This window comes from Bombina bombina, chromosome 1, assembly GCF_027579735.1.
Source record: "Bombina bombina isolate aBomBom1 chromosome 1, aBomBom1.pri, whole genome shotgun sequence".
NCBI lineage: Eukaryota > Metazoa > Chordata > Amphibia > Anura > Bombinatoridae > Bombina > Bombina bombina.
Window position 1 is genome coordinate 1,140,837,340 of NC_069499.1, and position 27,640 is coordinate 1,140,864,979.

General features: G+C 40.9%; 1 protein-coding gene across 3 annotated transcripts in view; it reads right to left on the reverse strand.

Annotated features, from left to right (window-relative positions):
- The window catches only part of LOC128645807 (signal transducer and activator of transcription 5B), a 981,630-nt gene that overhangs the window by 143,411 nt on the left and 810,579 nt on the right, over positions 1 to 27,640 (reverse strand). For all 3 annotated transcript variants that reach the window (XM_053699073.1, XM_053699081.1, XM_053699087.1), the window contains one exon: positions 7,925 to 8,017. In XM_053699073.1, the coding sequence (XP_053555048.1) occupies positions 7,925 to 8,017 (93 nt within the window). The remainder of the gene's footprint in view (positions 1 to 7,924; positions 8,018 to 27,640) is intronic.

Genomic DNA, 27,640 nt, shown 5'->3' on the forward strand with positions numbered 1-27,640 from the left:
GCTCAGGTTATACCCAGAGAAGGAAACAAATAAAAATGTTTTTTTTATTATAGAAAACTGCACATTTATACTGCCAATGGCTGGGGCGTTCACCACCTCCTAGACCCAGACAGTTAACAGAGGAAATGCTCTCCTCAGGTTCAAGTCTCAGCCAGAATGGAGGAAATTAACATAGACCATACCCGGTCACATGGAGTGCAATCCAGTACTTTCCCTGTTATTACAAGTACAGCAAGTAATAGGAGTTGTGCAACACTTTCAAAAACGAAAGTGAAACTTGTTTGTTCCAGCCAAAAACACACAGTCTATCAGCCCAGGAAAAAAATCACACAAAGCAGCATGTAAATAATTAAAACACTGATTAATTAACCCCAACTGTTCAATAAACCCCCCCTTCAGAGGATATTAACCCTAGATCCTATCAAGGTATAAAGGAGCCACACTGTCACCCTGTTATAGCGTTTTATGTGTAAAAATTGAACTCTCTTACCTCCAGGATCCATGCTGTGGAACAGAACACAGCCTCTCAAGTGTGAGAGTCTTATAGCAGCGCTCCTGACATGGACTTGAGTGAAAGAAAGCAGGCAGTGAAACTCGTCAACACTGATTGATTAGGAGCTGTTAGCAGTAGTCTGGATGGTTTCACAGAAAAACTTTCCCTGCATCTCTAGACTCTTTCATCAATACTCTCACTGAGAGGTTGACATGACTACTTAAAACTCCAGTACTATCTCGAAGGGCAGATACCCTTTTTCAGGACTCTCCGAATCTTCTGCCACTTCTCTGTCACCTCCTAACGTGATGAAAGGCAAAGAATAACTGGGGTAATGAGTGAGTGGGAGGGATATTTAAGCCTTTAGCTGGGGTGTCTTTGCCTCCTCATGGTGGTCAGGTGTTGTATTTCCCAACAGTAAGGAATGAAGCCGTGGACTCTCCCTATTTTAGGAAGTAAAAAAAAATATCTCTGTCATGAAAATGGAGGTAGAGAGGCGGACCAGTGTGCAGCCGTTGGTGGACCTGAGAATGCCCCCGAAACCACCATTATTGCAGAGATTGCAGAGTTTGTGGGAGCAACAGGACTTCTTCATCTGGGAGTGGTGTGGCAGTGGTGTTTTTCTGGACAGTCACTCAGCTAAATGCCTAACACATGAAGCAGTGTGCCTTGTACTAAGTACTACCTTTACTGCACTTGGAAACAAATCATGCTGCTGGACAGTCAGCACTTTTCAGGTTTATCCATGCACACACTGCTTCATATGTTACTCATACCAAAGCTAGACTCACTGCCCAAGAAAACATGGAAAATGTGGTAAGAACTGGCCAGCTAATTTCATTTCAATAAGCTTTGTATGAGTTGAGTTCACTTGTTTGTATTATGTACTCTAACCTCTAACTATAACTGTTCTTAGTGTTCTGTTATGTACTACTACTACAGAATAGCTGTGTGATGTAATAGGACAGGCTGCAGGATGTCAGGATTGACATTGTCAATGCCACATCTCTCATATTTGCCTGGAAAGTCACTCATCTAAACAAATAACACATGCAGCAACAATTGCTTTTTTTTCACAGTTGTTTGATTGTGAGCCTGCATTGTGTGGCTGTTTAGGGACCCAGGTGTTTTTTGGAAGAGACCTTGACGAGGTACCTGGGCTTTTCCCATTTGGCCAGATGCGGTAACTAACTCTTCCATTGCTGCTTTTTATCTTAGTTGAGAGCTTGTGAGTGAGTGCTGGACTTTTTCTGTGTGTTATATTAATGTATTATTTTTTTTTTTTTTAATTTTCCCTGTTTAGGCCTTGCACCCAGGCCTGTCTGGGGTTAACTGCCTGTGGCTCTGGTGACAGTGCAGCTTCCTGAGAGTGCTGGTTTGCACCCAGGGCTGTGCATGTTGCAGGGTCATTGGATGTGTACGTGGTCCGGCCTGAGAGTGCTGACCCCACCCGTGTTTAGTATATGTTTGGGGAGATTACATAAGCCTGTGCACCCTCCATTTTTTCACAGTTGCTTTTTTCACAGTTGTTTGATTGTGAGCCTGCATTGTGTGGCTGTTTAGGGACCCAGGTGTTTTTTGGAAGAGACCTTGACGAGGTACCTGGGCTTTTCCCATTTGGCCAGATGCGGTAACTAACTCTTCCATTGCTGCTTTTTATCTTAGTTGAGAGCTTGTGAGTGAGTGCTGGACTTTTTCTGTGTGTTATATTAATGTATTTTTTTTTTTTTTTAATTTTCCCTGTTTAGGCCTTGCACCCAGGCCTGTCTGGGGTTAATTGCCTGTGGCTCTGGTAACAGTGCAGCTTCCTGAGAGTGTTAGATTGCACCCAGGGCTGTGCATGTTGCAGGGTCATAGGATGTGTACCCGGTCCGGCCTGAGAGTGCTAACCCCACCCGTGTTTTGTATATATATATATATATATATATATATATATATATATATATATATATATTCAGAGAATATTCTGTAGGATATTTTAAGGTAATTTTAAATGTTTCTTGGGATAATTTTAAAATATATATATTTTTTTTAATAATAACTTAAAATTATTTATATCTTATAATTATTTACTGATTAGACAGTGCTTGATACATATCACCTCTTGTTTTTTTATATATATATATATATATATATATATATATATATATATATATATATATATATATATATATATATATATATATATATATATATATACACATACACACACACACACATACATACATTATATACAGTTGTAATCAAAATTATTCAACCCCCATTGCAAAAATCAGGTTTATTGTCAAAATCTACAGACTTTCAGCTGTTTGCAATAAACAAATCAAACAAAATCAATTGAAATAGTTCAACACAACGTATGCTTCAAGTGGTTTCCCCAAATTTAACTGAAAATGCAATTTTTAATGAATTCTGCAGTCTCAAAATTATTCAACCCATTCATAGCAAGCCTCTTTAGTACATAGTAGAGCACCCTTTTGCAGTTATGCTGCAAACGAGAGGCATAGCCAGACACCAGATTTTGGCAGTGGTCCTGGGGAATCTTAGCCCATTCCTCATGAGCATTGGCCTCCAGTTCAATAATATTCTTGGGTTTGCGTGCTGCAACTGCTTTCTTCAAATCCTACCAGAGATTTTCTATGGGATTCAAGTCAGGTGACTGTAATGACAACTGTAGAATCTTTCAGGACTTCTTCTGCAACCACGCCTTGGTGAAATTTGAGGTATGCTTGGGATCATTGTCCTGTAAGAAGGTCAGTAGTGGTGTACGTCTTGGGGTTCTGGTATGGAAACCTTCTGCGTTTAGTACGTGCCTTACTGTGCAAACTGAAACCTCAGTGTCTGTTGCCACCAAGTCTTGCTGCAGGTCTTTTGCAGTCACTCAAGAGTTTTTCTCAACCTGCCTTCTCAGAAATCGGGTTGCAGCCATTGATAGCTTCCTTTTTCTGCCCCTCCATGGTAGTGTAACCATTGTTTTAACTTTGAACTTGCAAACTATGGCCTAGATTTAGAGTTTGGCAGTAGCCGTGAAAACCAGCGTTAGAGGCTCCTAACGCTGGTTTTAGGCTACCGCCGGTATTTGGAGTCAGTCAGGAAAGGGTCTAACGCTCACTTTCCAGCCGCGACTTTTCCATACCGCAGATCCCCTTACGTCATTTGCGTATCCTATCTTTTCAATGGGATCTTTCTAACTCCGGTATTTAGAGTCGTGTCTGAAGTGAGCGTTAGAATTCTAACGACAAAACTCCAGCCGCAGAAAAAAGTCAGTAGTTAAGAGCTTTCTGGGCTAACGCCGGTTCATAAAGCTCTTAACTACTGTGCTCTAAAGTACACTAACACCCATAAACTACCTATGTGCCCCTAAACCGAGGCCCCCCCACATCGCCGCCACTCTAATACATTTTTTTAACCCCTAATCTGCCGACCGCCACCTACGTTATACTTATGTACCCCTAATCTGCTGCCCCTAACACCGCCGACCCCTATATTATATTTATTAACCCCTAATCTGCCGCCCCCGCTATCGCTGACCCCTGCATATTATTATTAACCCCTAATCTGCCGTCCGCACGCCGCCGCCAGCTACATTATAGCTATGTACCCCTAATCTGCTGCCCCTAACACCGCCGACCCCTATATTATATTTATTAACCCCTAATCTGCCCCCCTCAACGTCGCCTCCACCTGCCTACACTTATTAACCCCTAATCTGCCCAGCGGACCGCACCGCTACTATAATAAAGTTATTAACCCCTAATCCGCCTCACTCCCGCCTCAATAACCCTATAATAAATAGTATTAACCCCTAATCTGCCCTCCCTAACATCGCCGACACCTAACTTCAAGTATTAACCCCTAATCTGCCGATCGGAGCTCACCGCTACTCTAATAAATTTTTTAACCCCTAAAGCTAATTTTAACCCTAACACTCTTATTAAATAAATTATTCCTATTTAAATCTAAATACTTACCTGTAAAATAAACCCTAATATAGCTACAACATAAATTATAATTATATTATAGCTATTTTAGGATTAATATTTATTTTACAGGCAACTTTGTATTTATTTTAACCAGGTACAATAGCTATTAAATAGTTAAGAACTATTTAATAGCTAAAATAGTTAAAATAATTACAAAATTACCTGTAAAATAAATCCTAACCTAAGTTACAATTAAACCTAACACTACACTATCAATAAATTAATTAAATACCTACAATTACCTACAATTAAACCTAACACTACACTATCAATAAATTAATTAAATACAATATCTACAAATAAATACAATGAAATAAACTAACTAAAGTACAAAAAATAAAAAAGAACTAAGTTACAAAAAATAAAAAAATATTTACAAACATCAGAAAAATATTACAACAATTTTAAACTAATTACACCTACTCTAAGCCCCCTAATAAAATAAAAAAGACCCCCAAAATAAAAAAAAATGCCCTACCCTATTCTAAATTACTAAAGTTCAAAGCTCTTTTACCTTACCAGCCCTGAACAGGGCCCTTTGCGGGGCATGCCCCAAAGAATTCAGCTCTTTTGCCTGTAAAAAAAACACATACAATACCCCCCCCCAACATTACAACCCACCACCCACATACCCCTAATCTAACCCAAACCCCCCTTAAATAAACCTAACACTAAGCCCCTGAAGATCTTCCTACCTTATCTTCACCATACCAGGTTCACCGATCGATCCAGAAGAGCTCCTCCGATGTCTTGATCCAAGCCCAAGCGGGGGGCTGAAGATGTCCATGATCTGGCTGAAGTCTTCATCCAAGCGGGATCTGAAGAGGTCCATGATCCGGCTGAAGTCATCAACGGCATCTACAATCTTCTTTCTTCCGGATCCATGTTCATCTTGCAGACCTCCGACGCGGAACATCCTGCTGGCCCGACGGACTACCGACGAATGAAGGCTCCTTTAAGGGACGTCATCCAAGCCAATCGGATTGAACTTGATTCTGATTGGCTGATTCCCTCGGTATTCGAGGGACGCCATCTTGGATGACGTCCCTTAAAGGAGCCTTCATTCGTCGGTAGTCCGTCGGGCCAGCAGGATGTTCCGCGTCGGAGGTCTACAAGATGAACATGGATCCGGAAGAAAGAAGATTGAAGATGCCGTTGAAAGAAGACTTTAGCCGGATCATGGACCTCTTCAGCTCCCGCTTGGATGAAGACTTCAGCCGGATCATGGACATCTTCAGCCCCCCGCTTGGATCAAGACATCGGAGGAGCTCTACTGGATCGATCGGTGAACCTGGTATGGTGAAGATAAGGTAGGAAGATCTTCAGGGGCTTAGTGTTAGGTTTATTTAAGGGGGGTTTGGGTTAGATTAGGGGTATGTGGGTGGTGGGTTGTAATGTTGGGGGGGGGGTATTGTATGTGTTTTTTTTACAGGCAAAAGAGCTGAATTCTTTGGGGCATGCCCCGCAAAGGGCCCTGTTCAGGGCTGGTAAGGTAAAAGAGCTTTGACCTTTAGTAATTTAGAATAGGGTAGGGCATTTTTTTATTTTGGGGGTCTTTGTTATTTTATTAGGGGGCTTAGAGTAGGTGTAATTAGTTTAAAATTGTTGTAATATTTTTCTGATGTTTGTAAATATTTTTTTATTTTTTGTAACTTAGTTCTTTTTTTATTTTTTGTACTTTAGTTAGTTTATTTCATTGTATTTATTTGTAGATATTGTATTTAATTAATTTATTGATAGTGTAGTGTTAGGTTTAATTGTAGGTAATTGTAGGTATTTTATTTAATTAATTTATTGATAGTGTAGTGTTAGGTTTAATTGTAACTTAGGTTAGGATTTATTTTACAGGTAATTTTGTAATTATTTTAACTATTTTAGCTATTAAATAGTTCTTAACTATTTAATAGATATTGTACCTGGTTAAAATAAATACAAAGTTACCTGTAAAATAAATATAAATCCTAAAATAGCTATAATATAAATATAATTTATATTGTAGCTATATTAGGATTTATTTTACAGGTAAGTATTTAGCTTTAAATAGGAATAATTTATTTAATAAGAGTTAATTAATTTTGTTAGATTTAAATTATATTTAACTTAGGGGGGTGTTAGTGTTAGGGTTAGACTTAGCTTTAGGGGTTAATACATTTATTAGAATAGCGGTGAGCTCCAGTCGGCAGATTAGGGGTTAATGTTTGAAGTTAGGTGTCGGCGATGTTAGGGAGGGCAGATTAGGGGTTAATACTATTTATTATAGGGTTAGTGAGGCGGATTAGGGGTTAATAACTTTATTATAATAGCGGTGCGGTCCGCTCGGCAGATTAGGGGTTAATAAGTGTAGGCAGGTGGAGGCGACGTTGTGGGGGGCAGATTAGGGGTTAATAAATATAATATAGGGATCGGCGGTGTTAGGGGCAGCAGATTAGGGGTACATAGGGATAATGTAAGTAGCGGCCGTTTACGGAGCGGCAGATTAGGGGTTAAAAATAATATGCAGGGGTCAGCGATAGCGAGGGCGGCAGAATAGGGGTTAATAAGTGTAAGGTTAGGGGTGTTTAGACTCGGGGTACATGTTAGGGTGTTAGGTGCAGACGTAGGAAGTGTTTCCCCATAGACAACAATGGGGCTGCGTTAGGAGCTGAACGCGGCTTTTTTGCAGGTGTTAGGTTTTTTTTCAGCTCAAACAGCCCCATTGTTTTCTATGGGGGAATCGTGCACGAGCACGTTTTTGAAGATGGCCGCGTCCGTAAGGAACTCTGGTATCGAGAGTTGCAGTGGCGTTAAATTATGCTCTACGCTCCCTTTTTGGAGCCTAACGCAGCCATTCTGTGAACTCTCAATACAAGAGGTATTTAAAAGGTGCGGCCAGAAAAAAAGCCAGCGTTAGCTATGCGGGTCGTTACCGACAAAACTCTAAATCTAGGCCTATGTGTCCAAAAGAGTCTCTGGGGACATTCAGTGCCTCACTATCTTTTAGTACCCTGTTCCTTGTTTGTGAAGGGCAATGATCTCTTCTCTTAACTTTTTGGACAATTTTTTTGACTTGAAATGTGAGACTCAACGAACCCCTACCTAGCCAGTCCAGGTATTTTATGTTTTCCAGCTCAAGCACACATGGTGCAGCTAATGAAGCCCTTGATTAGTTGCATCAGGTGTGCTTGAGACAACACCTGTTTTGCATATTTGTGCTGTTGTGAGGGATTCTATTCAGGGGGTTGAATACTTTTGAGACTGCACAATTCATTAAAAGTTGCATTTACAGTTGAATTTGGGGAAACCCCTTGAAACATTTGTTATGTTGAGCTATTTTAATTCCTTTTGTTTGATTTGTTACTTGCAATAATTTTGATTACAACTGTATATATGTATGTGTATATATATATATATAGATGATATAGTATATAAACACTGTTTTTAAAGCTCAACTAGTCTGTCAGTCACTTACCGGCTCTGCAAAAGCGTTGTCCCATAACACTGTAGCTGTCGCGTTATTGTCCTGACTGCCATGGACAATGACCACAACTGGGAGAGACAATGTCTGAAAATAAAGCAGATAAATTGTTGTTTGTGTAACAGATTTCTGCTGTAAGCCTGAAAAATTTCAAAATCTTATGTTAAGTGTTTATTAAGTGTTCCTAATAATTCCCACGTGAAATGAATGATTTTGAAAAAGGGAGAAAAAGGGAAAAAAAGGAAAAACAAGAAAAAGAAGCATCTTTAGGCACCAAAACACCATCAATTACTCTATAGCTACCAATTCTATTGTACCCCTCCTCTATAACTAAAACTTAACTTTTATTAAAAACAATGTCAGGATATCTGTGAGTGTCAGTAGATAATACATATATATATATATATATATATATATATATATATATATATATATATATATATATATATATATATATATATATATATATATATAACAAAGTAGAGAGTGCACTTGCCAGGACTTTTCAATTGTTTATTACAAAAATGTAAAAGTTTTCGGGGGGTTAGCCCCTTCCTCAGACATACAAAATTACAATGTGAGTAAACCCACACCCGACACCCTTATATAAAGTAGGCCATACAATCACTCGCTCTCCAGAATAGGGAGCCACCCACCAGGAGGTGACACCCCTCCAGCAACGAATGAGCATAGCCTAAATAAGACAACAACAAATGTGAACAGCAGGATATTAGTAAACAGTACAAGCAGGGCATACATATTTTAGACACATGTGTAACATAAGTAAAAGTTAAGCACATAGTTAGGGATAGACCAGCACATAGGTAAAGTAAATAACCATATAGGCAGTAAAGCCTGCAGGCCACTTAATGTATGGCAAAGAGCATATAAACACATGAATAAGATAAGTTAAGCACATAGGTAAAGTAATTTAAGCACATAAGTAAAGTGAATAAGCACATATGTGTTATGACCTACACAAGTAGTATTATTTGCCAAATTGTCCCCAACAGAAAACAGAATGTGGACATATCTAAAGCAAAACGATATAAATTGAGGTCTGCCTAAATCAACATATGAGGTATAAATCAAGCATATTTGGAGTAAAGCATAAAACTCATTCGAAAACAACATGTGTATTATAAATGTAGCAAATGATCAGTCATAAGAGGGTTTTTTTTTTAAAAAACCAAACAAACCTTCTAAGGTAAAACAAACCTGCTAAGGGAAAACAGCATGTAGGACCCGCATCGCTACAACAGACCGGGAATAAGAAAAATTAAAAAATGAGCGCAAACCGAGAGCAATGGCTCCGTTGCTAGGCAACCAATATTCAAAAGCAAACTGAGAGCGCTGGGGCTAATCAGAACAGTGCAATGTGCGATCATGTATCTAAAGCCAACCTATGTGTCAGTAAATGGAAATACTGTATGCAGAAGCTATCAGTGGGTACTCTAGTAAAATACCAAATAAAAGGTCATGCTAGCAATATGCTAAAGGCAGACTAAGAGAGTGAATATGTGGGTAAATATAAATGTCAGCGCTGCCCCAGGCACGGGTCCAGCTGGAAACACATGCTGATAACACATGTTGGAAACGCATATATAGCCAAAAGTCAACTTATGAATATAGACAAGATGCATGTAAAAAAGCACAAATTGCATGTAAAAAACACAAATGTACAAAATTCATGATCAGCCAGAGTAGATCGTATCCATACAGGAATTGGGTATTATAGTACTGATAGGCAACACATGACAATAAATACAAATCATATCACCTCATTACAGTAGAATATTATATGGAATATATATCACATATATCAGCTATAATAAAGATCATAAGCACACCTGCCAGTCCAGATGCGTATTGAGTCCTTTGGGTACCAATGTCTCCAAAACAAAAGTCCAGCGGACTTCCTTCCTTAATAGAAGGGTATTTCTGTCTCCACCCCTAGTCAAAGGGGGTACATGATCAATGATAGTATATCTGAGGTCTTTGACTGTGTGTTGTTTGTCAGCAAAGTGGCGTGCCACCGGTTGTTCTGATGTCCCATTCTTAATTGCCATTCTGATGGCTGACCGATGATTGGCCATCCTTGTGCGCAGGTCATCGGTAGTTTTACCCACATAAAAAAGGCCACAAATGCAGTGCAGTAAATAGACTATGTGGGTAGTCGTACAAGTCAATCTGTATTTGTGGAAGAATTTCTGTCGCTTGTGAGGATGCGTAAAGAAATTTCCAGTAGTTAGAGCACTGCAAGTGGTAAAGCCAATGCATCTGAATACCCCTTTCTTTTCCAAGTTGAGCCAAGTGCCCTTGTTGTAGAAGCTGACTGGATCAGTTTTTACCAGGCCTTACCCTCAGGATCATCCACTGAGAAACCGCTTTATATCTATACACACACCTGCTCAAACTCAAACAAAAGGAACAAGATCTAATGCTACATGGCACCTTTTTGTCTGAATATCACAGGAAAGGGTATATACCTAGAGGATTTAGGATATGTAATGTACCGATCCTAGGTAGAATGAATACTGCCTTTTGTGACAGATGGTGCCAGATTTTGAATAAATGTTCTATGGACCTTATACTTTTGGTCATCCAGGAAGTGTCCAGGCTCTTGGCTCAAACCAGGGCAGAAATAATACAATATGAACAACTTCAATTGAATAAACCCCTGGCTGACACCTCCACAGAATGGATGAATAAACTCAAGGAAGACCTCACCAAATATGAAACAGAGCTGATGGATTTTAAGAACAACAAAATGGAAATTGTGATTGAGGACTATCGTGATAAAAGAGTGTATAGATGGATGCAGACTGGACAAGAAAGACAGAGGGACCATTACTCTAGGCTGAGTCAACAACGGTACCAAAGACCGCGCCACTTGAATACAGTGGACAGCTCCGGCTCTGGCTCAGAGGGGGAACAGCCAGCAAGCCCCACCAGAGATACCCTAGAGGTGCCGAGTGGGGTACAAACCAGGTAAAAAAACGGGCTAGGCCGAGGGCCCATACAAGGCGGGGGGGGGGGTTCATACAAAAGACCCCCACAGCAACGGAGGTATTAGCAGAGGATATAGTGGTTAACCTGGGTGACCACATACTGACTGCGACTGAACATTGTGTGCTCAACAAAGGACTATCTTTTATCCCCACCTGTCACTCCAACAGTTTTGACCTATTCGTGGATCAACAGAGGTTTCAAAGACAACTCCGGCTTAAAGAAAGATTCCAGGGACAAGAAACCGAAATGGAACCATTTAGTAAAAAATCCACCTTTGATCCCGGCTCACACAATGCTAGCATACAGACCTATGCACGTTTGACCTACTCTGGCATGGAAAAATCTATCTCTGAGAATAAATATAGTACTTTTAGCAACCTCAGTAGAGAAGAAAGACTGGCTCTCAAACTCCTCACTGAGGATGATACTATCATCATTAGAGAGGCCGATAAGAGTGGTGCCCTAGTACTTTTGAACTACTGTGACTACAGGACAGAAATCCTCAGCCAACTGAATGACACATTAACATACTCTAGACTACCTGGGGACCCTACTAACACCTACAAGAAAGAAATTGATTCCTATCTTTTGGAACTTTCAAAGCGGAATATCATCTCCAAGACTACATTGGATTTTCTATTGGTGAGTCACCCCAAAATTCCAATACTTTACACGCTCCCAAATTTCCACAAGAGCATGATCTCTCCGCCTGGCAGACCTATTGTCTCGGCAATGGGCTCTATCCTACAGCCTATAGCTCGCTTTATAGATTTCTTTCTGCGACTTCTGGTTAGAGACATGGAAAGTTTCATACGAGATTCCTCAATGTTACTGGATTGCCTATCCACGGTACCTTGTACCGAAGAAAACCTGCTGGTGACCTTGGACGTCACCAGCCTCTATACTGTAATACCTCACAATGAGGGTATAGAGGCCACCAAACAACATCTCTTACAGTATCCCTATGTCGGGCCACCGGTGGAAGTGCTTATCCATCTTTTGGAATTTTGTCTAAAAACAAACTATTTTAAATTTGAGAAACATTTCTTTCTACAAAAACAGGGGACGGCCATGGGGTAGAATGTGGCACCCTCATACGCCAACCTATATATGGCACAATTCAAAACTAAGGATACTAATCTGTTCAAGGACCAACGTATAAATTTAACAAACGCTACATTGATGACCTGCTGCTCATTTGGAGCGGACCAGAGAATGAGCTACTTGTCTGGTACGAACAACTAAACAGATCATCTGGGGCTTTAAAATTCAAAATACAGTACTCCACAACTTCAATTGATTTTCTGGATGTACGCCTGTTCAAAGACTCACATCAACTCCAATCTACACTGTTTAGAAAAGAAACGGATAGAAATTCCTTACTGCATTACACGTCCTGTCATCCTCCTGCGCTCAAAGCGTTTTACCAAAGTCACAGCTACAACGTGTAATTAGAAACAACACACTAGATCCTAACAAGGAAAACATAATTTATGTAAGAACTTACCTGATAAATTCATTTCTTTCATATTAGCAAGAGTCCATGAGCTAGTGACGTATGGGATATACATTCCTACCAGGAGGGGCAAAGTTTCCCAAACCTCAAAATGCCTATAAATACACCCCTCACCACACCCACAAATCAGTTTAACGAATAGCCAAGAAGTGGGGTGATAAGAAAAAAGTGCGAAAGAATAAAAAATAAGGAATTGGAATAATTGTGCTTTATACAAAAAAATCATAACCACCACAAAAAGGATGGGCCTCATGGACTCTTGCTAATATGAAAGAAATGAATTTATCAGGTAAGTTCTTACATAAATTATGTTTTCTTTCATGTAATTAGCAAGAGTCCATGAGCTAGTGACGTATGGGATAATGACTACCCAAGATGTGGATCTTTCCACGCAAGAGTCACTAGAGAGGGAGGGATAAAATAAAGACAGCCAATTCCGCTGAAAAATAATCCACACCCAAAATAATTTAAATTTTATAATGAAAAAAAACTGAAAATATAAGCAGAAGATTCAAACTGAAACAGCTGCCTGAAGTACTTTTCTACCAAAAACAGCTTCAGAAGAAGAAAACACATCAAAATGGTAGAATTTAGTAAAAGTATGCAAAGAAGACCAAGTTGCTGCTTTGCAAATCTGATCAACCGAAGCTTCATTCCTAAACGCCCAGGAAGTAGAAACTGACCTAGTAGAATGAGCTGTAATCCTTTGAGGCGGAGTTTTACCCGACTTGACATAAGCATGATGAATTAAAGATTTCAACCAAGATGCCAAAGAAATGGCAGAGGCCTTCTGACCTTTCCTGGAACCGGAAAAGATAACAAATAGACTAGAAGTCTTTCGGAAAGTCTTAGTAGCTTCAACATAATATTTCAAAGCTCTAACTACATCCAAAGAATGCAATGATTTCTCCTTAGAATTCTTAGGATTAGGACATAATGAAGGAACCACAATTTCTCTACTAATGTTGTTGGAATTCACAACCTTAGGTAAAAATTAAAAAGAAGTTCGTAACCACGCCTTATCCTGGTGAAAAATCAGAAAAGGAGATTCACAAGAAAGAGCAGATAATTCAGAAACTCTTCTGGCAGAAGAGATGGCCAAAAGGAACAAAACTTTCCAAGAAAGTAATTTAATGTCCAATGAATGCATAGGTTCAAACGGAGGAGCTTGAAGAGCCCTCAGAACCAAATTCAAACTCCAAGGAGGAGAAATTGACTTAATAACAGGTTTTATACGAACCAAAGCTTGTACAAAACAATGAATATCAGGAAGATTAGCAATCTTTCTGTGAAAAAGAACAGAAAGAGCAGAGATTTGTCCTTTCAAGGAACTTGCAGACAAACCTTTATCCAAACCATCCTGAAGAAACTGTAAAATTCTCGGAATTCTAAAAGAATGCCAGAAAAAATGATGAGAAAGACACCAAAAAATATAAGTCTTCCAGACTCTATAATATATCTCCCTAGATACAGATTTACGAGCCTGTAACATAGTATTAATCACAGAGTCAGAGAAACCTCTTTGACTAAGAATCAAGCGTTCAATCTCCATACCTTTAAATTTAAGGATTTGAGATCCTGATGGAAAAAACAGAATTTATGTTTACCTGATAAATTACTTTCTCCAACGGTGTGTCCGGTCCACGGCGTCATCCTTACTTGTGGGATATTCTCTTCCCCAACAGGAAATGGCAAAGAGCCCAGCAAAGCTGGTCACATGATCCCTCCTAGGCTCCGCCTACCCCAGTCATTCGACCGACGTTAAGGAGGAATATTTGCATAGGAGAAACCATATGATACCGTGGTGACTGTAGTTAAAGAAAATAAATTATCAGACCTGATTAAAAAACCAGGGCGGGCCGTGGACCGGACACACCGTTGGAGAAAGTAATTTATCAGGTAAACATAAATTCTGTTTTCTCCAACATAGGTGTGTCCAGTCCACGGCGTCATCCTTACTTGTGGGAACCAATACCAAAGCTTTAGGACACGGATGAAGGGAGGGAGCAAATCAGGTCACCTAAATGGAAGGCACCACGGCTTGCAAAACCTTTCTCCCAAAAATAGCCTCAGAAGAAGCAAAAGTATCAAACTTGTAAAATTTGGTAAAAGTGTGCAGTGAAGACCAAGTCGCTGCCCTACATATCTGATCAACAGAAGCCTCGTTCTTGAAGGCCCATGTGGAAGCCACAGCCCTAGTGGAATGAGCTGTGATTCTTTCAGGAGGCTGCCGTCCGGCAGTCTCGTAAGCCAATCTGATGATGCTTTTAATCCAAAAAGAGAGAGAGGTAGAAGTTGCTTTTTGACCTCTCCTTTTACCAGAATAAACAACAAACAAGGAAGATGTTTGTCTAAAATCCTTTGTAGCATCTAAATAGAATTTTAGAGCGCGAACAACATCCAAATTGTGCAACAAACGTTCCTTCTTCGAAACTGGTTTCGGACACAAAGAAGGCACGACTATCTCCTGGTTAATGTTTTTGTTAGAAACAACTTTTGGAAGAAAACCAGGTTTAGTACGTAAAACCACCTTATCTGCATGGAACACCAGATAAGGAGGAGAACACTGCAGAGCAGATAATTCTGAAACTCTTCTAGCAGAAGAAATTGCAACCAAAAACAAAACTTTCCAAGATAATAACTTAATATCAACGGAATGTAAGGGTTCAAACGGAACCCCCTGAAGAACTGAAAGAACTAAGTTGAGACTCCAAGGAGGAGTCAAAGGTTTGTAAACAGGCTTGATTCTAACCAGAGCCTGAACAAAGGCTTGAACATCTGGCACAGCTGCCAGCTTTTTGTGAAGTAACACAGACAAGGCAGAAATCTGTCCCTTCAAGGAACTTGCAGATAATCCTTTCTCCAATCCTTCTTGAAGAAAGGATAGAATCCTAGGAATCTTTACCTTGTCCCAAGGGAATCCTTTAGATTCACACCAACAGATATATTTTTTCCATATTTTGTGGTAAATTTTTCTAGTTACAGGCTTTCTGGCCTGAACAAGAGTATCAATAACAGAATCTGAGAACCCTCGTTTTGATAAGATCAAGCGTTCAATCTCCAAGCAGTCAGCTGGAGTGAGACCAGATTCGGATGTTCGAACGGACCTTGAACAAGAAGGTCTCGTCTCAAAGGTAGCTTCCATGGTGGAGCCGATGACATATTCACCAGATCTGCATACCAAGTCCTGCGTGGCCACGCAGGAGCTATCAAGATCACCGACGCCCTCTCCTGATTGATCCTGGCTACCAGCCTGGGGATGAGAGGAAACGGCGGGAATACATAAGCTAGTTTGAAGGTCCAAGGTGCTACTAGTGCATCTACTAGAGTCGCCTTGGGATCCCTGGATCTGGACCCGTAGCAAGGAACCTTGAAGTTCTGACGAGAGGCCATCAGATCCATGTCTGGAATGCCCCACAGATGAGTAATTTGGGCAAAGATTTCCGGATGGAGTTCCCACTCCCCCGGATGTAATGTCTGACGACTCAGAAAATCCGCTTCCCAATTTTCCACTCCTGGGATGTGGATTGCAGACAGGTGGCAGGAGTGAGTCTCCGCCCATTGAATGATTTTGGTGACTTCTTCCATCGCCAGGGAACTCCTTGTTCCCCCCTGATGGTTGATGTACGCAACAGTCGTCATGTTGTCTGATTGAAACCGTATGAACTTGGCCTTTGCTAGCTGAGGCCAAGCCTTGAGAGCATTGAATATCGCTCTCAGTTCCAGAATATTTATCGGTAGAAGAGATTCTTCCCGAGACCAAAGACCCTGAGCTTTCAGGGATCCCCAGACCGCGCCCCAGCCCATCAGACTGGCGTCGGTCGTGACAATGACCCACTCTGGTCTGCGGAAGGTCATCCCTTGTGACAGGTTGTCCAGGGACAGCCACCAACGGAGTGAGTCTCTGGTCCTCTGATTTACTTGTATCTTCGGAGACAAGTCTGTATAGTCCCCATTCCACTGACTGAGCATGCACAGTTGTAATGGTCTTAGATGAATGCGCGCAAAAGGAACTATGTCCATTGCCGCTACCATCAAACCTATTACTTCCATGCACTGCGCTATGGAAGGAAGAGGAACGGAATGAAGTGTTTGACAAGAGTTTAGAAGTTTTGTTTTTCTGGCCTCTGTCAGAAAAATCCTCATTTCTAAGGAGTCTATTATTGTTCCCAAGAAGGGAACCCTTGTCGACGGAGATAGAGAACTCTTTTCCACATTCACTTTCCATCCGTGAGATCTGAGAAAGGCCAGGACTATGTCCGTGTGAGCCTTTGCTTGAGGAAGGGACGACGCTTGAATCAGAATGTCGTCCAAGTAAGGTACTACTGCAATGCCCCTTGGTCTTAGCACCGCTAGAAGGGACCCTAGTACCTTTGTGAAAATCCTTGGAGCAGTGGCTAATCCGAAAGGAAGCGCCACGAACTGGTAATGCTCGTCCAGGAATGCGAACCTTAGGAACCAATGATGTTCCTTGTGGATAGGAATATGTAGATACGCATCCTTTAAATCCACCGTGGTCATGAATTGACCTTCCTGGATGGAAGGAAGAATTGTTCGAATGGTTTCCATTTTGAACGATGGAACCTTGAGAAACTTGTTTAAGATCTTGAGATCTAAGATTGGTCTGAACGTTCCCTCTTTTTTGGGAACTATGAACAGATTGGAGTAGAACCCCATCCCTTGTTCTCCTAATGGAACAGGATGAGTCACTCCCATTTTTAACAGGTCTTCTACACAATGTAAGAATGCCTGTCTCTTTATGTGGTCTGAAGACAATTGAGACCTGTGGAACCTCCCCCTTGGGGGAAGCCCCTTGAATTCCAGAAGATAACCTTGGGAGACTATTTCTAGTGCCCAAGGATCCAGAACATCTCTTGCCCAAGCCTGAGCGAAGAGGGAGAGTCTGCCCCCCACCAGATCCGGTCTCGGATCGGGGGCCAACATTTCATGCTGTCTTGGTAGCAGTGGCAGGTTTCTTGGCCTGCTTTCCCTTGTTCCAGCCTTGCAATGGTCTCCAGGCTGGCTTGGCTTGAGAAGTATTACCCTCTTGCTTAGAGGACGTAGCACTTGGGGCTGGTCCGTTTCTACGAAAGGGACGAAAATTAGGTTTATTTTTGGTCTTGAAAGACCTATCCTGAGGAAGGGCGTGGCCCTTACCCCCAGTGATATCAGAGATAATCTCTTTCAAGTCAGGGCCAAACAGCGTTTTCCCCTTGAAAGGAATGTTAAGGAGTTTGTTCTTGGAAGACGCATCCGCTGACCAAGATTTCAACCAAAGCGCTCTACGCGCCACAATAGCAAACCCAGAATTCTTCGCCGCTAACCTAGCCAATTGCAAAGTGGCGTCTAGGGTGAAAGAATTAGCCAATTTGAGAGCACGGATTCTGTCCATAATCTCCTCATAAGGAGGAGAATCACTATCGATCGCCTTTACTAGCTCATCGAACCAGAAACACGCGGCTGTAGTGACAGGGACAATGCATGAAATTGGTTGTAGAAGGTAACCTTGCTGAACAAACATCTTTTTAAGCAAACCTTCTAATTTTTTATCCATAGGATCTTTGAAAGCACAACTATCTTCTATGGGTATAGTGGTGCGTTTGTTTAAAGTAGAAACCGCTCCCTCGACCTTGGGGACAGTCTGCCATAAGTCCTTTCTAGGGTCGACCATAGGAAACAATTTTTTAAATATGGGGGGAGGGACGAAAGGTATACCGGGCCTTTCCCATTCTTTATTTACAATGTCCGCCACCCGCTTGGGTATAGGAAAAGCTTCTGGGAGCCCCGGGACCTCTAGGAACTTGTCCATTTTACATAGTTTCTCTGGGATGATCAAATTCTCACAATCATCCAGAGTGGATAATACCTCCTTAAGCAGAGCGCGGAGATGTTCCAACTTAAATTTAAATGTAATCACATCGGGTTCAGCTTGTTGAGAAATTTTCCCTGAATCTGAAATTTCTCCCTCAGACAAAACCTCCCTGGCCCCCTCAGACTGGTGTAGGGGCATTTCAGAACCATTATCATCAGCGTCCTCATGCTCTTCAGTATCTAAAACAGAGCAGTCGCGCTTACGCTGATAAGTGGGCATTTTGGCTAAAATGTTTTTGATAGAATTATCCATTACAGCCGTTAATTGTTGCATAGTAAGGAGTATTGGCGCGCTAGATGTACTAGGGGCCTCCTGAGTGGGCAAGACTCGTGTAGACGAAGGAGGGAATGATGCAGTACCATGCTTACTCCCCTCACTTGAGGAATCATCTTGGGCATCATTTTCAGTGTCACATAAATCACATTTATTTAAATGAAAAGGAACCTTGGCTTCCCCACATTCAGAACACAGTCTATCTGGTAGTTCAGACATGTTAAACAGGCATAAACTTGATAACAAAGTACAAAAAACGTTTTAAAATAAAACCGTTACTGTCACTTTAAATTTTAAACTGAACACACTTTATTACTGCAATTGCGAAAAAGTATGAAGGAATTGTTCAAAATTCACCAAAATTTCACCACAGTGTCTTAAAGCCTTAAAAATATTGCACACCAAATTTGGAAGCTTTAACCCTTAAAATAACGGAACCGGAGCCGTTTTTAACTTTAACCCCTTTACAGTCCCTGGTATCTGCTTTGCTGAGATCCAACCAAGCCCAAAGGGGAATACGATACCAAATGAAGCCTTCAGAAAGTCTTTTCTATGTATCAGAGCTCCTCACACATGCGACTGCATGTCATGCTTCTCAAAAACAAGTGCGCAATACCGGCGCGAAAATGAGGCTCTGCCTATGATTAGGGAAAGCCCCTAGAGAATAAGGTGTCTAAAACAGTGCCTGCCGATATTATTTGACAAAAATACCCAGATTAAATGATTCCTCAAGGCTAAATCTGTGTAATATATGAATCGATTTAGCCCAGAAAATGTCTACAGTCTTAATAAGCCCTTGTGAAGCCCTTATTTACTGTCTGAATAAAAATGGCTTACCGGCTCCCATAGGGAAAATGACAGCTTCCAGCATTACATCGTCTTGTTAGAATGTGTCATACCTCAAGCAGCAAAAGACTGCTCACTGTTCCCCCAACCGAAGTTAATTCCTCTCAACAGTCCTGTGTGGAACAGCCATGGATTTTAGTAACGGTTGCTAAAATCATTTTCCTCATACAAACAGAAATCTTCATCTCTTTTCTGTTTCAGAGTAAATAGTACATACCAGCACTATTTTAAAATAACAAACTCTTGATTGAATAATAAAAACTACAGTTAAACACTAAAAAACTCTAAGCCATCTCCGTGGAGATGTTGCCTGTACAACGGCAAAGAGAATGACTGGGGTAGGCGGAGCCTAGGAGGGATCATGTGACCAGCTTTGCTGGGCTCTTTGCCATTTCCTGTTGGGGAAGAGAATATCCCACAAGTAAGGATGACGCCGTGGACCGGACACACCTATGTTGGAGAAAAGGACCTTGCGACAGAAGGTCTGGTCTTAACGGAAGAGTCCACGGTTGGCAAGAAGCCATCCGGACAAGATCCGCATACCAAAACCTGTGAGGCCATGCTGGAGCTACCAGCAGAACAAACGAGCATTCCTTCAGAATCTTGGAGATCACTCTTGGAAGAAGAACTAGAGGCGGAAAGATATAGGCAGGATGATACTTCCAAGGAAGTGACAATGCATCCACTGCTTCCGCTTGAGGATCCCTGGATCTGGACAGATACCTGGGAAGTTTCTTGTTTAGATGAGAGGCCATCAGATCTATTTCTGGAAGTCCCCACATTTGAACAATCTGAAGAAATACCTCTGGGTGAAGAGACCATTCGCCCGGATGTAACGTTTGGCGACTGAGATAATCCGCTTCCCAATTGTCTATACCTGGGATATGAACCGCAGAAACTAGACAGGAGCTGGATTCCGCCCAAACCAGAATTCGAGATACTTCTTTCATAGCTAGAGGACTGTGAGTCCCTCCTTGATGATTGATGTATGCCACAGATGTGACATTGTCTGTCTGAAAACAAATGAACGATTCTCTCTTCAGAAGAGGCCAAGACTGAAGAGCTCTGAAAATTGCACGGAGTTCCAAAATATTGATCGGTAATCTCACCTCCTGAGATTCCCAAACCCCTTGTGCCGTCAGAGACCCCAACACAGCTCCCCAACCTGTAAGACTTGCATCTGTTGAAATTGCAGTCCAGGTCGGTAGAACAAAAGAAGCCCCCTGAACTAAACGATGGTGATCTGTCCACCACGTCAGAGAGTGTCATACAATCGGTTTTAAAGATATTAATTGAGATATCTTTGTGTAATCCCTGCACCATTGGTTCAGCATACAGAGCTGAAGAGGTCGCATGTGAAAACGAGCAAAGGGGATCGCGTCCGATGCAGCAGTCATAAGACCTAGAATTTCCATGCATAAGGCTACCGAAGGGAATGATTGTGACTGAAGGTTTCGACAAGCTGATATCAATTTTAGACGTCTCATGTCTGTCAAAGATAGAGTCATGGACACTGAATCTATCTGGAAACCCAAAAAGGTTACCCTTGTCTGAGGAATCAATGAACTTTTTAGTAAATTGATCCTCCAACCATGATCTTGAAGAAACAACACAAGTCGATTCGTATGAGATTCTGCTAAATGTGAAGACTGAGCAAGTACCAAGATATCGTCCAAATAAGGAAATACCACAATACCCTGTTCTCTGATTACAGACAGAAGGGCACCGAGAACCTTTGTAAAAATTCTTGGAGCTGTTGCTAGGCCAAACGGCAGAACCACAAACTGATAATGCTTGTCTAGGAAAGAGAATCTCAGAAACTGATAGTGATCTGGATGAATCGGAATATGCAGATATGCATCCTGTAAATCTATTGTAGACATATAATGCCCTCGCTGAGCAAAAGGCAGGATAGTCCTTACAGTTACCATTTTGAATGTTGGTATCCTTACATAACGATTCAAAATTTTTAGATCCAGAACTGGTCTGAAGGAATTCTCCTTCTTTGGTACAATGAAGAGATTTGAATAAAACCCCAGCCCCTGTTCCAGAACTGGAACTGGCATAATTACTCCAGCCAACTCTAGATCTGAAACACATTTCAGAAATGCTTGAGCCTTCGCTGCATTTACTGGGACACGGGAAAGAAAAAATCTCTTTGCAGGAGGTCTTATCTTGAAACCAATTCTGTACCCTTCTGAAACAATGTTCTGAATCCAAAGATTGTGAACGGAATTGATCCAAATTTCTTTGAAAAAACGTAATCTGCCCCCTACCAGCTGAGCTGGAATGAGGGCCGCACCTTCATGTGGACTTAGGAGCTGACTTTGATTTTCTAAAAGGCTTGGATTTATTCCAGACTGGAGATGGTTTCCAAACTGATACCGCTCCTGAGGATGAAGGATCAGGCTTTTGTTCCTTGTTGTGACGAAAGGAACGAAAACGATTATTAGACCTGAATTTACCTTTAGACTTTTTATCCTGTGGTAAAAAAGTTCCTTTCCCTCCAGTAACAGTTGAGATAATAGAATCCAACTGAGAACCAAATAATTTATTACCCTGGAAAGAAAGGGAAAGCAGAGTAGACTTAGAAGACATATCAGCATTCCAAGTTTTAAGCCATAAAGCTCTTCTAGCTAAAATAGCTAGAGACATATACCTGACATCAACTCTAATGATATCAAAGATGGCATCACAAATAAAATTATTAGCATGTTGAAGCAGAATAATAATTCTATGAGAATTATGATCTGTTACTTGTTGCGCTAAAGCTTCCAACCAAAAAGTTGAAGCTGCAGCAACATCCGCCAAAGATATAGCAGGTCTAAGAAGATTACCTGAACACAAATAAGCTTTTCTTAGAAAGGATTCAATTTTCCTATCTAAAGGATCCTTAAAGGAAGTACCATCTGCCGTAGGAATAGTAGTACGCTTAGCAAGAGTAGAGACAGCCCCATCACCTTAGGGATTTTGTCCCAAAACTCTAATCTGTCAGATGGCACAGGATATAATTGCTTAAAACGTTTAGAAGGAGTAAATGAATTACCCAAATTATTCCATTCCCTGGAAATTACTTCAGAAATAGCACCAGGAACAGGAAAAACTTCTGGAATAACTACAGGAGATTTAAAAACCTTATCTAAACATTTAGATTTAGTATCAAGAGGACCAGAATCCTCAATTTCTAATGCAATTAGGACTTCTTTAAGTAAAGAACGAATAAATTCCATTTTAAATAAATATGAAGATTTATCAGCATCAACCTCTGAGACAGAATCCTCTGAACCAGAAGAACCACTATCAGAATCAGAATGATGATGTTCATTTAAAAATTCATCTGAACAATGAGAAGTTTTAAAAGACTTTTTATGTTTACTAGAAGGAGGAATAACAGACATAGCCTTCTTAATGGATTTAGAAACAAAATCTCTTATGTTATCAGGAACACTCTGAGTATTAGATGTTGACGGAACAGCAACAGGTAATGGAACTTTACTAAAGGAAATATTATCTGCATTAACAAGTTTGTCATGACATTCAATACAAACAACAGCTGGAGGAATAGCTACCAAAAGTTTACAGCAGATACACTTAGCTTTGGTAGCTCCAGCACCAGGCAGCGATTTTCCAGAAGTATCTTCTGACTCAGTTGCAACGTGGGACATCTTGCAATATGTAATAGAAAAAACAACATATAAAGCAAAATTAATCAAATTCCTTAAATGACAGTTTCAGGAATGGGAAAAAATGCCAGTGAACAAGCTTCTAGCAACCAGAAGCAATAAATAATGAGACTTAAATAATGTGGAGACAAAAGTGACGCCCATATTTTTTTAGCGCCAAATAAGACGCCCACATTATTTGGCGCCTAAATGCTTTTGGCGCCAAAAATGATGCCACATCCGGAACGCCGACACTTTTGGCGCAAAAGAACGTAAAAAATGACGCAACTTCCGGCGACACGTATGACGCCGGAAACAGAAAAAAAATTTGCGCCAAAAAAGTCAGCGCCAAGAATGACGCAATAAAATGAAGCATTTTCAGCCCCCGCGAGCCTAACAGCCCACAGGGAAAAAGTCAAATTTTAAGGTAAGAAAAAAATGATTGATTCAAATGCATTATCCCAAATATGAAACTGACTGTCTGAAATAAGGAATGTTGAACATCCTGAGTCAAGGCAAATAAATGTTTGAATACATATATTTAGAACTTTATAAAAAAGTGCCCAACCATAGCTTAGAGTGTCACAGAAAATAAGACTTACTTACCCCAGGACACTCATCTACAAGTTGTAGAAAGCCAAACCAGTACTGAAACGAAAATCAGCAGAGGTAATGGTATATATATAAGAGTATATCGTCAATCTGAAAAGGGAGGTAAGAGATGAATCTCTATGACCGATAACAGAGAACCTATGAAATAGACCCCGTAGAAGGAGATCATTGAATTCAAATAGGCAATACTCTCCTCACATCCCTCTGACATTCACTGCACGCTGAGAGGAAAACCGGGCTCCAACCTGCTGCGGAGCGCATATCAACGTAGAATCTAGCAAAAACTTACTTCACCACCTCCATAGGAGGCAAAGTTTGTAAAACTGATTTGTGGGTGTGGTGAGGGGTGTATTTATAGGCATTTTGAGGTTTGGGAAACTTTGCCCCTCCTGGTAGGAATGTATATCCCATACGTCACTAGCTCATGGACTCTTGCTAATTATATGAAAGAAATACAACTGCTGGAAATGGAGAATAGGTTTACCCAACGGGGCTATCCTCCAAAATTGCTGAAAGACCAAAAATCCCAACTCCTAACTGATCAGGATGTTGGTAGGGAGAATAGGAATACTCCCAGGATGACTTTTGTTACCACTTACACTGGGGATAAACAACATATCAGCAAACACTTACACGATAATTGGCATGTCATTAGCACGGATCCTGCCCTACCATTCAAACACAGACGTTTCAGACGTTCGAGATCCCTGCGGGATATCCTGGTAAAAACTGATCCGGTCAGATGATACAACAAGGGCACTTGGCTCAACTTGGAAAAGAAAGGGGTATTCAGATGCATTGGCTGTACCACTTGCAGGGCTCTAACTACTGGAAATTTCTTTACGCATCCTCACAAGCGACAGAAATTCTTCCACAAATACAGATTGACTTGTACCACTACCCACATAGTCTATTTACTGCACTGCATTTGTGGCCTTTTTTATGTGGGTAAAACTACAGATGACCTGCGCACAAGGATGGACAATCATCGGTCAGCCATCAGAATGGCAATTAAGAATGGGACATCAGAACAACCGGTGGCACGCCACTTTGCTGACAAACAACACACAGTCAAAGACCTCAGATATACTATCATTGATCATGTACCCCCTTTGACTAGGGGTGGAGACAGAAATACCCTTCTATTAAGGAAGGAAACCCGCTAGACTTTTGTTTTGGAGACATTGGTACCCAAAAGACTCAATACGCATCTGGACTGGCAGGAGTGCTTATGATCTTTATTATAGCTGATATATGTGATATATATTCCATATAATATTCTACTGTAATAAGGTGATATGATTTGTATTTATTGTCATGTGCTGATTTAGGCAGACCTCAATTTATATCGTTTTGCTTTAGATATGTCCACATTCTGTTTTCTGTTGGGGACAATTTGGCTAATAATACTACTTGTGTAGGTCATAACACATATGTGCTTATTCACTTTACTTATGTGTTTAAATTATTTCACCTATGTGCTTAACTTATGTTATTCATGTGTTTATATGCTCTTTGCCAAACATTAAGTGGCCTGCAGGCTATACTGCCTATATGGTTATTTACTTTACCTATGTGCTGGTCTATCCCTAACTATGTGCTTAACTTTTACTTATGTTACACATGTGTCTAAAATATGTATGCCCTGCTTGTACTGTTTACTAATATCCTGCTGTTCACATTTGTTGTTGTCTTATTTGGGCTATGCTCATTCGTTGCTGGAGGGGTGTCACCTCCTGGTGGGTGGCTCCCTATTCTGGAGAGCAAGCGATTGTATGGCCTACTTTATATAAGGGTGTCCGGCGTGGGTTTGCTCACATTGTAATTTTGTATGTCTGAGGAAGGGGCTAACTCCCCGAAAATGTTCACATTTTTGGAATAAACAATTGAACAGTCCTGGCGAGTGCACTCTCTATTTGCATATCTGTTGCACCCTGGGCACTATTGATTTGATTTCTGGAGTGCTTGTCTACTTTGAACTTTTTATATATATATATATATATATATATATATATATATATATGATAAAATAAGTATGCAATCTATTAAATATTAAATATGAGCAGGCTTAATACCATGCTGGATACATTGTCCTCTATTTATCAAGCTGTCAACCACAAATACGCTGGAATTCCGCAGCGTATTTGTGGCGAGCCTGATTCGCCTTAGTTATCAAAGGCTAGAGACCGACAAAAACATAATTTATGCTTACCTGATAAATTCCTTTCTCCTGTAGTGCAGTCAGTCCACGGGTCATCATTACTTATGGGATATTAACTCCTCCCCAACAGGAAGTGCAAGAGGATCACCCAAGCAGAGCTGCTATATAGCTCCTCCCCTCTACGTCACACCCAGTCATTCGACCGAGAACCAAACGAGAAAGGAGAAACTATAGGGTGCAGTGGTGACTGGAGTACAATTTAAAAATTTAGACCTGCCATAAAAAACAGGGCGGGCCGTGGACTGACTACACTACAGGAGAAAGGAATTTATCAGGTAAGCATAAATTATGTTTTCTCCTGTTAAGTGTAGTCAGTCCACGGGTCATCATTACTTATGGGATACCAATACCAAAGCTAAGTACACGGATGAAGGGAGGGACAGGCAGGATCTCTATACGGAAGGAACCACTGCCTGAAGAACCTTTCTCCCAAAAACAGCCTCCGAAGAAGCAAAAGTGTCAAATTTGTAAAATTTGGAAAAAGTATGAAGAGAAGACCAAGTTGCAGCCTTGCAAATCTGTTCAACAGAGGCCTCATTCTTAAAGGCCCAAGTGGAAGCCACAGCTCTAGTAGAATGAGCTGTAATCCTTTCAGGAGGTTGCTGTCCAGCAGTCTCATAGGCTAAACGTATTATGCTACGAAGCCAAAAAGAGAGAGAGGTAGCAGATGCTTTTTGACCTCTCCTCTGTCCAGAATAAACGACAAACAGGGAAGAAGTTTGGCGAAAATCTTTAGTTGCCTGTAAATAAAATTTCAGGGCACGGACTACATCTAGATTGTGCAGAAGTCGTTCCTTCTTTGAAGAAGGGTTAGGGCACAATGATGGGACAACAATCTCTTGATTGATATTCTTGTTAGTGACTACCTTAGGTAGGAACCCAGGTTTAGTACGCAGAACTACCTTATCTGAATGAAAAATCAGATAAGGAGAATCACAATGTAAGGCTGATAACTCAGAGACTCTACGAGCCGAGGAAATAGCCATTAAAAACAGAACTTTCCAAGATAATAGCCTGATATCAATGGAATGAAGGGGTTCAAACGGAACACCCTGTAAAACGTTAAGAACTAAGTTTAAGCTCCACGGTGGAGCTACAGTCTTAAACACAGGCTTAATTCTAGCCAAAGCCTGACAAAAAGCCTGAACGTCTGGAACTTCTGACGCTTGTGTAAAAGGATGGACAGGGCTGAGATCTGTCCCTTTAAAGAACTTGCAGATAAACCCTTTTCTAAACCTTCTTGTAGAAAAGACAATATTCTAGGAATCCTAACCTTACTCCATGAGTAACTCTTGGATTCGCACCAGTGTAAGTTTTTACGCCATATCTTATGGTAAATTTTCCTGGTAACAGGTATCCTAGCCTGTATTAAGGTATCAATTACTGGCTCCGAAAATCCACGCTTTGATAAAATCAAGCGTTCAATTTCCATGCAGTCAGTTTCAGAGAAATTAGATTTTGATGTTTGAAAGGACCCTGAATTAGAAGGTCCTGTCTCAAAGGCAGAGACCAAGGTGGACAGGATGACATGTCCACTAGATCTGCATACCAGGTCCTGCGTGGCCACGCAGGCGCTATTAGAATCACCGATGCTTTCTCCTGTTTGATCCTGGCAATCAAACGAGGAAGCATCGGGAAGGGTGGAAACACATAAGCCATCCTGAAGGTCCAAGGTGCTGTCAAGGCATCTATCAGG